This window comes from Hipposideros armiger, unplaced genomic scaffold (assembly GCF_001890085.2).
Source record: "Hipposideros armiger isolate ML-2016 unplaced genomic scaffold, ASM189008v1 scaffold_31, whole genome shotgun sequence".
NCBI classification, from domain to species: domain Eukaryota; kingdom Metazoa; phylum Chordata; class Mammalia; order Chiroptera; family Hipposideridae; genus Hipposideros; species Hipposideros armiger.
The window spans coordinates 3,415,854-3,428,947 of NW_017731381.1; the positions used below are offsets into that span (position 1 = coordinate 3,415,854).

At 42.6% G+C, this 13,094-nt stretch overlaps 1 protein-coding gene across 2 annotated transcripts in view; it reads left to right on the forward strand.

Moving 5' to 3' along the window:
* IFT52 (intraflagellar transport 52) overlaps window positions 1-13,094 on the forward strand; it is a 49,394-nt gene that overhangs the window by 14,612 nt on the left and 21,688 nt on the right. For both annotated transcript variants that reach the window (XM_019637033.1, XM_019637032.1), the window contains exons 3-8: window positions 4,294-4,418; window positions 5,082-5,169; window positions 7,071-7,200; window positions 7,451-7,526; window positions 9,099-9,170; window positions 12,276-12,402. In XM_019637033.1, the coding sequence (XP_019492578.1) occupies window positions 4,294-4,418; window positions 5,082-5,169; window positions 7,071-7,200; window positions 7,451-7,526; window positions 9,099-9,170; window positions 12,276-12,402 (618 nt within the window). The remainder of the gene's footprint in view (window positions 1-4,293; window positions 4,419-5,081; window positions 5,170-7,070; window positions 7,201-7,450; window positions 7,527-9,098; window positions 9,171-12,275; window positions 12,403-13,094) is intronic.

Here is a 13,094-nt window from a genome sequence, read left to right on the forward strand (position 1 = left end):
AATGAGATTGGTGGATATGAAGGAACAGGTTCTGTGGAGTCTGGAGAAGAGCTGACAGAGGAGGTGACAGGAAGAGCATCAGGGAAGATGGACTCTGCGTGTAGTTTAGGGCCTGGCTCTCCCTAGCTATGTCACAGGCTTAAGCTCTCTGAACCTTGTCTTCTCATCTGAAAAATGACCGTCTCGAGGCATGGTTGTGAGGCGGGGATGAAATGATGAAGGGGAAAGTGTCAACTTTGCCAAATGCAAAGTTGGTGCACAACTAGTTTAAGAGAGGTGGGATCGGGGCTGCTCCCGGGAGGTCCACAGGCCTCACACCAGTGGGGACAGATGCCTCGGCCTTCGCAGAAGCCCTCTCCACTGTGTTCGAAGCCCAGAGGTCTCTGTCTCCCTCCAATCTTCCATGTGAGCCATTGCACAAGACACGGGTCTGGCTGAATCCTTCCAGCTACCCAGCTACCCAGCTTTGCTCCTCGTCGCCCTGTGACCTGTGCCCGTTTGAACACGGATGATCCTCCAGCTCTCTCCCTCTATTACCAGCCACCCTTCTACAGCCGAGACATAGCCCAGATGTATGAGAACATCCTGCACCAGCCACTACAGATCCCCGGGGGCCGGACAGTGGCTGCCGTTGACCTCCTGCAAGCCCTTCTCCACAAGGACCAGAGGCAGCGGCTGGGCTCTAAAGCAGACTTTGTAGGTAACCGGGCAGCGGGGCACTGGCTCTTCTTTGGGCTCTCAGCTTCCTGCACAGGCAGCTCAGAGCCACAGTGACGCGCATCCAGCTGTCCTGTGAAACCAAGTGCTGCTAATCCACTCATTTGGAAATTCATAGCTGTTACTGCTTGATTATGACCCCCAGTCTAGTTATTTTATTCAACCACTACTTACTGAGCACCTACTATGTGCCAGACATTGAGCTAGGTGCTAGGGATTCAATAGACTGGGTCTTTGTCCTTATTAAGGTTATTGGGGGAGGGCAGACAAGAAACAGACATATGCAGTTATTGCAGAGTGTGACAAGTGTCAGGAAAGAAATGAACAATGAGCTGAGATCGGCAACAATGGGAGGAGGTGAATTCACACTGGCACGGGAAGTGGTAAGACCCAATTTAAGTTTTAAGAAATCCCTTTGGCTTCTGTGCAGAGTGGACTGGACTTTCTTTTCACAAATATCTGAGCACTTCCTCTTGGCCAGTGCCCAGGTAAGGCACTCAGGATATAGAGATGAAGAATTCACAGTCCATTCCCTTAAGAAGTTCATTACGTATTTTTTTTTATTAAAGTAGCACTTTTAAAATAATCTTACATTTTCTACTCAACAAAAGACCGTTGACATTTATAAAAGGAAGACCACAGTGCCCTGATCCCTAGGAGTTTGTTTTCTCTTCTAGCATAGTGGTTGCAATGCATGGACAAGAAGACAGGCTACCTGGGTTCAGATCCCTTACTAGGTGCAGGACCTTGAGCAAATGCCCCCATCTGTAATAACAGCACCTAGCTCGTAGCTGCCACCATGATCAAAACGGATTAAAATATGCAAAGCAGTTAGACCAGTGCCTGGCACATAGTAAGTTCTTTCTACGTGTTTTTACCAACAGCCCTACGTGCCAGATACTATGAAATGTAACAGCGGTTAGGGCATTTGCCTACCTCTCCCTGTCCAGCTGAAACAACAGGGCTTTCATTGAAGACTGAGCCCCTCATTCTGGGTGGAAATTTGTATCTTAAAAAATATGTATGATTTTTAAAATAAGGTATACATTCATGTAGATCCAAATTCAAAGGATATTCAGAAAAAGTCCCTCCAGCCACCCAGTTCCCTAATTCAGAGGCAACTGTGTCACCAGTTTCTTGGGCATTCTGGAAATATTTTGGATCTGGCTTTTTAATAGGCCCAGGGGTGTGGTGTTCTGACCCAGGGAGCCGGAGAATCATTCTTTGAGAAATACCCATAGAGAGAGAGCGTCCTGCTGGGACAGGAGGAAGTTGGTGTCAAGATTGATTTGAAGACATGGTGAAACGTACCCAGATCTGGGTCTCTGGGAACCTGCAGCTTTTCTTGGGGCTTTGCTTCTCAAATCTTCCTTAGTGAGTTCATTTGGTCTGTTTGTCTGGTTTGCATTCTGGAAGAATCAAGATGCACTGAGGCAGAGTGGGGTGGGGTCCCCAAGACCCCCGAGGAATCCTAAGGGCAGGTTCTGCCGTCTTGTTCAGTGACAGACCTCCAAAGCCTATCATGGTGCTGGCACACAGTAGGTGCTCAGTAAATAGTCATGGAATAAACAAATGCTGTGGGGGAGGAGGGTTTATGTTCTTGATGATGGCGAAGGGGCAGGGCCTGGCTGTGGGACACCCCTTTGTCCTAGGAAACCAGCTGGAGGTGCAAGCTCCTTTCCCAGTCAAGGTTTTAGGGCTTGACAGCCAGTGGCCAGTAGAGTTGGAGCTCCCGGCCATGTGAGTGTGGGTTGGAAGTGCCTGTGGGGTGGAGGTGGTGGGCTGCTTCTGATCAGCACCTTCTCCCTGCAGCTGGAGATAAAGAACCACGTATTTTTCAGCCCCATAAACTGGGATGACTTGTACCACAAGAGGCTGACTCCACCCTTCAACCCAAATGTGGTAAGAGGTCATCTCATTCCAGATCCTGGGTTCCCAGGGCTGGTGGGTGTTTGGAGGGTGTCTGTGCCAACTCTCTACAGATGGGAAAACTGGCTCCAAGAGGCTCTGCGATTTCTCCAAGGCCACACAGTAAGTTAGAGGCAGAACTGGGTCTAGAACCCAGATGTCCTAACTGTTGGTTCAGCTCTGAGCCATGTTTCTGCTCCTTTATTTTTTTTAGCACCAATAACCTTCATTGCACAGTCCTTTACAGTTTTTAAAGTGCTCTGTGTCACATAGCACACCCACACAGGCCAAGCCCTGTAAAGATATTTTTTTCCCTATGGTCAGCTTTTCTCCTGATAATAAAAATGACATGTATTCATTGTAGAAAGTGTGTGAAACAGAGGTGTGTGTAAAGCAGCAGGGAAAAAGAGCTTATTATCTCACTACCCAAGAGAAACCATAGCTGGCACATTTCCTTTTAGTCTTTTTATTTATTATTATTATTTTTTTGTACATAGGTCATACTTCATTTTATATAGAGATACTTCCCCCCCCCTTTTTTTGCTATGTCAATAAAGCTATGTCTATTTTCCCAAGTCATATAGAACTTTATACGTATCATTTTAACTGGCTCCTATTATTTCAACCCTATGTTGATAACATAATTTATTCAGCTATACTCCTAATAGTGAATTTCAGGTTGTTACCATTGTTTTTTCTTTATCGCAATGTACTGATGAACATCTTTGCCTGGAGTTCTCATTTTTCCTGGAGATGGATTCCAGATGGGGAATCACAGGTCCACGAATGTGAACGTTTTTCGGTTCTCGCCTCATGCCGCCTTCACTGGGTGTTAAGGAGGACCGTCTACTTCCCACCAGTAGCTCCTGCTGGAGAATTCTCATCTTATTCTCTTCAATGTGCATTGTTGTTGTTTTTTAAAAAGATTTTATTGGGGAATTGAGGGAGGGGAACAGCGTTGGGGAATCAGGGAAGAGGAACAGACAAGTTGCTTTCCTTTTGTTCTTCAGTCTAGTTGTGGAAGACGTCGCTTCACTGGCCCATGTTGGTATGATCATTGCACTCTTCCNAGTCCAGCCCGAGGTGAGCAGCCGCTGAGCTGCCAACAGGTAGCAGGATGGCTCAGCTAAAAAAAATAAAAATAAAAATAAAATGGAATACTATGTAGCCATTTAAAAAAGTGTGGTAGAGCCATTGTACTGACATGCAAAGATGTGCACAATACAAAGTCAGGTGAAAAAAGTGTGTTGTGAAATAGCACATATCACAAGATCCTATTTTGTAAATAAAACCCTAAGTTAGTGTATATATAAAAAGAATCTAGAAGACTATACCCCACAGTTAACAGTAGTTAGCAGTGAGGAATCAGGTTGGAAAAATGGCCTCCCACAGGAGTAGGGTGATGGCAGGGCAGGGCCATGGGAGTAGGTTGGTGGGAAGGCCAGGGCAGGAAACAGGAAGTCAAAGCCAGGGTTGGCCTTAGGTTTCTGCAGCTATGATTATGCGTTTCACTCTCAACCTTGGAGAATTGTAGGGATGTCATAGCTAGGTTGCAGCTGTATACCCTTTCTCAATAAATTAAAGGAAGTAGACTATTCCTTGTGGGGTCTCTCGTTTGGAATATTGTTTATTGTTTTTCTTTTCCTAATCACTTCTTTTTTCCAATAGGAAACCATGGAGAAAGAGCTGCGGAGCACCATTCTTTTTAACGCATACAAAAAGGAAGTATTTACCACCAACAATGGCTATAAATCCATGCAGAAGAGACTTCGGAGCAATTGGAAGATTCAGAGGTGACCTTGTGAATTGTTTTCCCTTCTCAGTGATAGTCATAACCTGGTGATAAAACTGAGAGTCTTTATTTTCTTATGTAAGACAGATTGTTTGGGTGGGAGGAGCTCAATTTAAAGATCATTCAGAAGTAAATAATTATTAAAGCATCTCTTTTTGAAAATTGGCAATTAGCATATTGTTAAGTTGTCCCCTAAATCACAAACAAAAAAATTATTCTAATTATATATAGACAACTTTTTAAGAGGTAACAGGCTTTCTCCATATTTTAACTTGGGTCAGTAGTTCAGTTTAGAGAAAGGAAAAATGAGAATATTTGTCAGTTTGTGTGTGTGTGTGTCTGTGTGTAGTTTTTCTTAATGGGTAAGGATATGTAATCATACAAGCTAATGGTAGAGCTGATGGAATTAATAGGTGGAGGACTTCTTTATATTCTAGCATAGTTTAATTTGGCTTATAAGAAGTATTTGAAAAGAGGCCGATGACTCTGGGGCAAGCCTATAGGGGGATTCTCACTTTGGGAGCGAGGCTCTACTAGGTACCTCTAAGTCCCTTCATCTCTGGGCTTCTATGGCCTCTGGTTCCATCCAGCCTAGCGGCTAAAGTAGCCCATAAATTGGTTTAAGTTATGGATCTAACACTTGCTTTTAAAATCATATTTGTAGCTTAAAAGATGAAATCACAGCTGAGAAGTTAATTGGGGTGAAACTGTGGATTACAGCTGGGCCAAGGGAAAAATTTACTGCAGCTGAGGTAAGAAATATCCATAAAGAAGAAATATAAGGAGATGGTTGGGAGCATGGGCTCTGAAATCCTGGATTTAAATTGTGTTGCCTTAAGATAATCACTCCATCTCTCTCTTCTTCCCTGAGTGGCGTTGAGGATTCAGTGAGATAATGGATGTAAAGTGCCAGGCACATATGGCAGGCTAATTAAATACTAGTGCGTCTTTGCCATATTTTTGCTTTGAGATAGGAAAATTCCTTTGAAAATTAAGCTGTTTTTTAATTTTATTTCATGGAATAGACAAAGAATCAGAAATGTAAAACCAGGAACACAAATGCCAAGTGTTGGCAAAGATGTGGAGAAATTGGAACCCTTGTGCACTGTTGGTGAAAACAAAATGGCACAGCCACTGTGGAAAACAGTATGGTGGTTCCTCAAAATTAAAAATAGAATCATCATATGATCCAGCAATCCCACTTCTGGATCTATATCCAAAAGAATTGAAAGCAGAATCACGAAGAAATATTTGTACACCCATGTTTATAGCAGCTTTATTCCCAATAGCCAAAAGGTGGAAGCAACCCAAGTGTCCACCAACCTGGGTAGTAAACAAAATGTGGTATAATACATACAATGAATTATTATTCAGCCTTACAAAGGAAGACAGTTCTGATACATGCTACACAGTGAATGACGACCGAGGATATTATGCTAAGGGAAATAAGCCAGTCACAAAAAGACAAATACTGTATGATTCTGTTTATATGATGTACTTAGAGTAGTCAAATGCATAGAGAAAAAATGGGAATGGTGGTTGCCAGGGGCTGGACGGGGGAGGGCAATGCCGAGTTGTCATTTAATGGATATAGTTTTAGTTTTGCAAGATGAAAAGAGTTTTGTAGATGGGTTTCACAACGATGTGAATATACTTTACCCTGCTGAACTGTACACTTAAAAATGGTGAAGATGGTAAGTTTTATGTTATGTGTATTTTACCACAATTAAAAAAACAAACACCCAGAATACAGCAAGAGCCTTTCCCACAGAGACTTGGAAGCGCCTTCATGCTCAGGGAGGGTTGTGGGGCGGAGGGAGGTCGAGGCAGGGTGGGCCAGTGTGGTCCTTCAACTGAGGCCTTAGTCCGAGGTCTCCTGCTCTTACTGTGGGTGGGGCCATGAGGAAGAGGTCCACGGGGGGGCGTTGCTATTGCCCTTTTTTTTCTCAGCCTGATTGCAAGGCCGCCTCATCTGGGAAGGGCATGGAGAGAGATGTGACTCTTGGATCAAGTAGAGAGAAGGAGTAGGACTTACCCTTGGGAATGTGGAGGTGACCAGGTACCCGACCCAATGAGACCTTGAGGGAGATGTTTACACAGCAGGCAGTGGCCTTCAAAGGAATCCTTCATTACTTGCTGGGCTTTGGCCTAACACTCCAGTAGAGTTTCTCCCCACCTCCCTTCTCCACCTGGGGAAGACAGACAGGTGGCCAGGTCTTCGCCAAGGAGCATCCCAGAGAGAGGCTCAGAGACCAGTGCTCGGGGACATTTGGCAACATCTGGAGACATTAGTGGTTGTCAGGAGAGGGCTGGTGCAACTGGCATCTAGTAAGTAGAGACCAGGAATATTGTTGAATGGAGCAGACCTGTGAGGTTCCATTAGCTAATACTTTTCCACTTTTGGTTTGCTGTCCAGGTAGTCAACTTGGAAAATGTCAATTCAGTTTGAGTATTTTGGAGCTTTATGTTTAAACACAACCTTGGAAATCCCACATAGAGAGTAAATTTTATATTATATACGTTTATATCTAAGTGCCCCACAGATTTAAAGTGTTTATTTTTCAGCTAGCTAAGGTCTTATTCATACTATTTTGGACAAAAGTCTTTTGGGTATTTTTGTAGATTTTTTAATTTAATTTTATTTTTTGCATAGTTGGAAGTCCTGAAGAAATACCTTGATGGTGGTGGAGATATCCTTGTGATGCTAGGAGAGGGTGGGGAATCCAGATTTGACACCAATATTAACTTTCTCCTAGAAGAATATGGAATAATGGTTAATAATGGTGAGTGGTAGTATTATTTTAATATGGGCCGAATAGTACAGTGGGAAAAGCCCTGGGATGTGAGGGTACATGTCCAGCATTCTAGCCTCACCAGCAACCTGAACCTTCTGGGCCTAGGCATCTTCCATTTATAAAATGAGAGGGATTGGAACACACTTCCGGGGTTCCTTTCAGGTCAAAGTTTTATGCATCCATAATATCAAACTTATTTCTTATCTAATATACACCTTCCTCTTTTTTCCCCTTAAAGATGCTGTGGTTAGAAATGTGTATTATAAGTATTTCCATCCTAAAGAAGCTCTAGTTTCCAATGGAGTCCTGAATAGGTAAGCATGCTGAAAGCAGAAATGTCTTCACAAACGACTCTCCTCTTTCCTACGTGATTCTTCCCTCATTTTTCCTCACACAGTCTTTTTACTGGCTCTTCATCCTGTTTTCTTTATTTTTGTTTTATTTTATTATAATTTATTTTATTATATTCTCATCCATCAAATTACATTCCTTTCATCCTTTGACACCTTACTCTACATTCACCTTCTTTGTCAGAATACATTCAGCTCCAAGCAACAGAAAACCCTACTCAGATGGGATTAAATCAATAAATGCTATTGATTCATGTAATTGAAAAGCCCAAAATAGGACAGGCTTTGGATATGGATTGAATGAAAACTCATGATGTCATCAGGGTTCCCGTTCTATTTCTCTGTAATTCTCTTGGCTCTGCTCTCCTATGTGTGGGGCTGAATAGTTTTTTTTTTTTTTTAACTTTTTTTTTTAAAGATTTTTATTGGGGTATTGGGGGGAAGGGAACAGTGCTGGAGAATTGGGGGAAGGGGAACAGACAAATTGCTGTCGTTTTGTTCTTCAGTCTAGTTGTGGAGGACGTTGCTTCACTGGCCCAAGTTGGCACCATCATTGCGCTCTTCCCGGGCGAGGCAGATCAGTCGCCGGCTTCTGGACGGCCGCTCACTGCGGCTGCTGGCCGCTCACGCTGGCTGCTGGCTACACACGGTAGCCCATGGCAACCCACTGCCACAGGGGCTGCAGCCTATGCTGTCGCCGGCGACTCACAGCAGCCCAGCTCCAGGTTGAGCTGTTGTTCAGCATCTTAGCTGTAGAGGGCAGTGTCACTGGCCCTCATATGTGGGATCCGAACCGGGGCCCTCTGGCGTCCTAAGCCAGTTCTTAACTATCGCGCCACTAGGCTGGCCCGAATAGTTTTGACAGTTCCCAAATTCATATGCACATGCCACACCATGTATGGCAAGAGAGAGTGCCTTGGTCCCAGTAAGAGCAGTCCTGAGGTTTGCTCTGAGCTGGCCTAGGCCACTTGCCCACCCTAAACTGGTCACAGTGGCAGAGGACAGAAAATGCCCTGATGTCACAGTGAGGTCATATTCTCCACTCCTGGAGCCTGGGATAAAGTCAGTTTTTGTTTTTGGTCCACTGGATCCTAAAACATAAATAGAGGCTTTGGGAAAGTGGGAAATGAGTGCATAAGGGGCACAACAACATCAGGTGCCCTCTGAGTTTTTTAAAAAATATTTAAAATGATTCATTCCACTCTTGAACTTGCTATATGCCAGACACTTGGCTGGGTCTGACAATACAGTCTAGAATACAAAACTGGAATGTGGGTCTAGTATATGAACCCTTCCCTAGGTACTAGACCCTTCTGTCAGGACTCAGCAAAGGGAAACTGATCCTTATATTTTAATGTTAACTTCACAAGCTTCCCAAAAGAGGTGTCGCTGTGTGCGTGTACCTTTATTTAATTTTTAAGGATTGTATCTTGAACAAGTTTGCAAAGTCCTTGCATCTAGGTCATACAATTAATGAACGGACTGTGAAATTCCTAATTTGTTGTGTTTACTAGATTTTAATTTTTTTTCTTCAAGGGAAATCAGCCGAGCTGCAGGGAAGGCCGTGCCTGGGATCATTGATGAGGAGAGCAGTGGGAACAATGCTCAGTGAGTGTGTTTTCCGAGGCCACCTGAAGACGATGGCTTTGTCATTTTGAAGAGTTTTCTTTTTCAAAATGAAGACCTTTTGATTACAAAAGTAATTCTCACCCCAAAACCAGTTTGAACGGTTCAAAAGGAAGAAGACAGAAGCCTTCTATTGTAAATCATTGCCAAAATTAACAGTACGATGTTTAGCTTTCTAGATTTTTTCATATAGTAAAATGAAACCTTATCCTTTTAATGACTGCATGAAATTAGATGTGTCCAAATTTATCTAACCCATCTTCTGTTATTAGAACATTTAAGTAGTTTCTCTTTTTCTTTTTCTTTTTTTAAATTTTATTGGGGAGCAGTGTGTTTTTCCAGGACCCATCAGCTCCAAGTCAAGTAGTTGTTTCATTGTAGTTGTGGAGGGTGCAGCTCCTTGGCTCATGTGGGAATTGAACTGGCAACCTTGGTTTTATGAACCTGAGCTAACCAGCTGCTCCCAACATTTAAGTAGCTCATGATATTTCGCTTTAATGATACCACCTAACATTTACCAAGCACTTACTATGTGACAGGCATGTATTACCTCATTTAATCCTCACAGCAATCCTATGAGGTTATAGACAGGATAACAGAGGTTAATTACCCAAGCTCACTGGACGAATGTCAAAACTTAGTTTTAAACCTTGGTAGTCCGCTCCATATTGTTACTATAAACAGTTTGATATTTCTTATTATAAATGACAAAGCACAAAGGAAATATCTTTGTATGTACAATTTTTATGCACTTGTGCTAATATTTTAGTAGTTCAGATTCTTAGCATTGGAATTTCAGGGCCAAAGTCTTCCAATTGATGCTTTGCCAAATGTGACACATTGTCAAATCGCCCTCTAGGCAGTTTGTAGCCCTTTCAGCCCTTATGAACACGCCCCTTTTTCTTTTCTTGTCTGCATGGATTATTCTAGTGAAAACAACATCTCTGTATTTTAACTTGCATTTCTTTGATTTAGTGATGGCCTTTAAGGTCTATCGGCTGATTGTATTTTTTCTGTAAATTTCCTGTTCACTGCTTTTTTCCCATTTTTCTATTGATGGTCTGTCTTTTCTTACTTATGAGACGCCATGCATTGCAAATATTTTTCCCAGTTTACCTTTTTACTTTGGGGTATTTTGCCCCATAGAAGCTGAATGTTTTTATGTAGTTAAAGCATATTACAAAGCTGTAGTAATTACAGTAATGTGGTACTAATGCATAAGTAGTAAAAAATAAATAAAACAAATTAGAATCAGACCCAAAATATATATGGAAGGTGGGGGTTATTAGTTTATAGTAAAAGTGACCTTTCAAATTATTGAGGAATGGGTGGCATCATTTTGGCTAACCATTTGGAAAAACATTTCCATTTTCACACCACACCCCAAAGTATATTTCATATGGATTAAAATTTTAAATATTAAAAATGAAACCATAGACGTCCTAGAAGAAAACATAGGTGAATATTTTATAATCTCAGAGGAAGGAAGAGCTTTCTTAGCATGAAACGAAGGAAAGTCATACAGGGGAAAACTGTGTAGTAACTTATATCATAGAGTTAACATTTTGATATTCAAGAATCAACCTGAGGGGCCGGCCGAGTGGCTCAGTTGGTTAAGAGCTCGCTCAAGAGTTTGAGCTCTGAGCAACAGCGGTTGGATTCCCAGCCCCAGCTGAGCAGCTGCTGAGCTGCCAACAGGTGGCAGGATGGCTCAGCTTAAAAAAAAAAAAAAAAGAATCAACCTGAGTTTTGAGCTTTATATCAGCTAATCCAGTTGTAGGTAAAAGAACTGTAGACTTGGAGTTAGGAGGAGCTAGAAGTTCCTGATTTCACATCTCACTTGCAGGGTAAAGTAAGTAACTCTTAGCTTCTGTTTCTATATCTGTGTAATGGGGACAATATTAATCTTACAAAGTTGTTGAGACACTCCAATGAGGTGATACTTGTGAAAGTGCCTTTTTCTAAGATTGTATTGGGGATTGGGGAAAGGGAACAGTGTTGGGGAATTGGGGGAAGGGAACAGCCAAGTTGTTGTCCTTCAATCTTAGTTGTGGAGGGCGCAGCAACCTCAGCTCCAAGTTAAGTCACGCAGCTCAGCTCAAGGTGCTGTGTTCAGTTAGTTGTGGATGGGCATAGCCACCATCCCATGCGCGGGAGTCAAACCAGCAGCCTTGTTGTTGAGTGCACGCCCTATCCACTGAGCTATCCAGGCGGCAGCTCAGCTCAGTGGCCGAGTTTAGTCTTAGTTGTGGGTGGGCATAGCCACCATCCCATGTGGGAGTCGAACTGGTAGCCTTGTTGGGTTTTTTTTGTTTTTGTTTTAAAGATATTTATTGGGGAATTGGGGGATAGGAACAGTGCTGGGGAATTGGGGGAAGGGAAATATAAGTTGCTGTCCTTTTGTTCTTCAGTCTAGTTGTGGAGGACGTTGCTTCACTGGCCCAAGTTGGCACCATCGTTGCGCTCTTCCCAGGCGAGGCAGATCAGTCGCCGGCTTCTGGGCAGCCACTCACAGTGGCTGCTGGCTACTCATGCTGGCTGCTGGCTATATACGGTAGCCCATGGCAACCCACTGCAGCAGGGGCTGCAGCCTACGCCGTTGCCGGTGACTCATAGCAGCCCAGCTCCAGGTTGAGCTGTTGTTCAGCATCTTAGCTGTGGAGGGTAGTGTCACTGGCCCTCATATGTGGGATCCGAACCGGGGTCCTCTGGTGTCCCAAGCCAGCTCTTAACCATCATGCCACTCGGCCGGGCCCTCTAAGCCATTCTTATACACAGCAGGTTCATGTGTAGCTCTGGCTCAGTTCTTGCATGAGGCCCCTTCTTCCTCCCCATCCATAGGGGCTACTTAGTTCTCTCAGTTATAATTAACTTATACATGTTATTGGAAGTTGTTAATTTACGTTCCTGTTTCTTAAAATGCTTCATTAAACTTGTAGCTAGAGTTATCCCAAATTTTCAGTTAACAAATCAAAGCTTAGAGGAATTTTGTGTTTGATGGTGAACTTAAGAAACACTGAGATTATCTTAAAATTTTTCTTACTCATTTTTAAAAAAAAATTTGAATGTTTCTTTAATTTCTTACAGGGCTCTCACCTTTGTCTATCCTTTTGGTGCTACGTTGAGTGTCATGAAACCAGCAGTGGCTGTTCTGTCCACAGGCTCTGTCTGTTTCCCGCTTAACAGACCCATCCTGGCTTTCTATCACTCGAAGGTACAGCCTTTCCTAGATACGAGTGGATGTGCTATTTTTTATTATTATTATTATTTTTCCTTTTCAATTATAATTGACATTCAGTATTATTTTATATTAATTTTTAGGTGTACAGCATAGTAGTTAGGCATTTATATACTTTATGAAGTGATTACCCCAATAAATCTGGTACCCACCTGACACCATACTTACTTATTACAATGTTATTTTTATTATTGAAATAGTAAAAACCACTTTACCATTTCCAGAGGGATTTCATGTATTTTCTCATTGGTCTTCGCAACAGTTCTGTGAAGTAGTTTTTCAATTATCCACATTTTACTTATGGGGATAATTGATGGAGTTAAGGCCTAAACCTAGCTCTTATTCTAAATCCAAAGCTTTTCCAATATAGCATGAAGCAACCTGTATTATAACTATTAAAATAACTTTTTATCCTACCTGACTACGGGCCCTCACCCTCAGCGAAAGGGAATCTATCTGTTCAGGGGAAGGTCAAGTTAACACTACACCAAATTGCACAGAATTGTGCTGCTGTTATTTTAGTTTATCCTAGGGAAACATATGAGAAGACTACTTTGTCCAGTTCTCATCCTGGAAACCCCACAAAATATGGGAACAGGTGGTCCCAGAGGACACAGTCCTCATTCGACCCAACTTTTCCACTCCTTTTTTTTTTTTTTTTTTTTTTT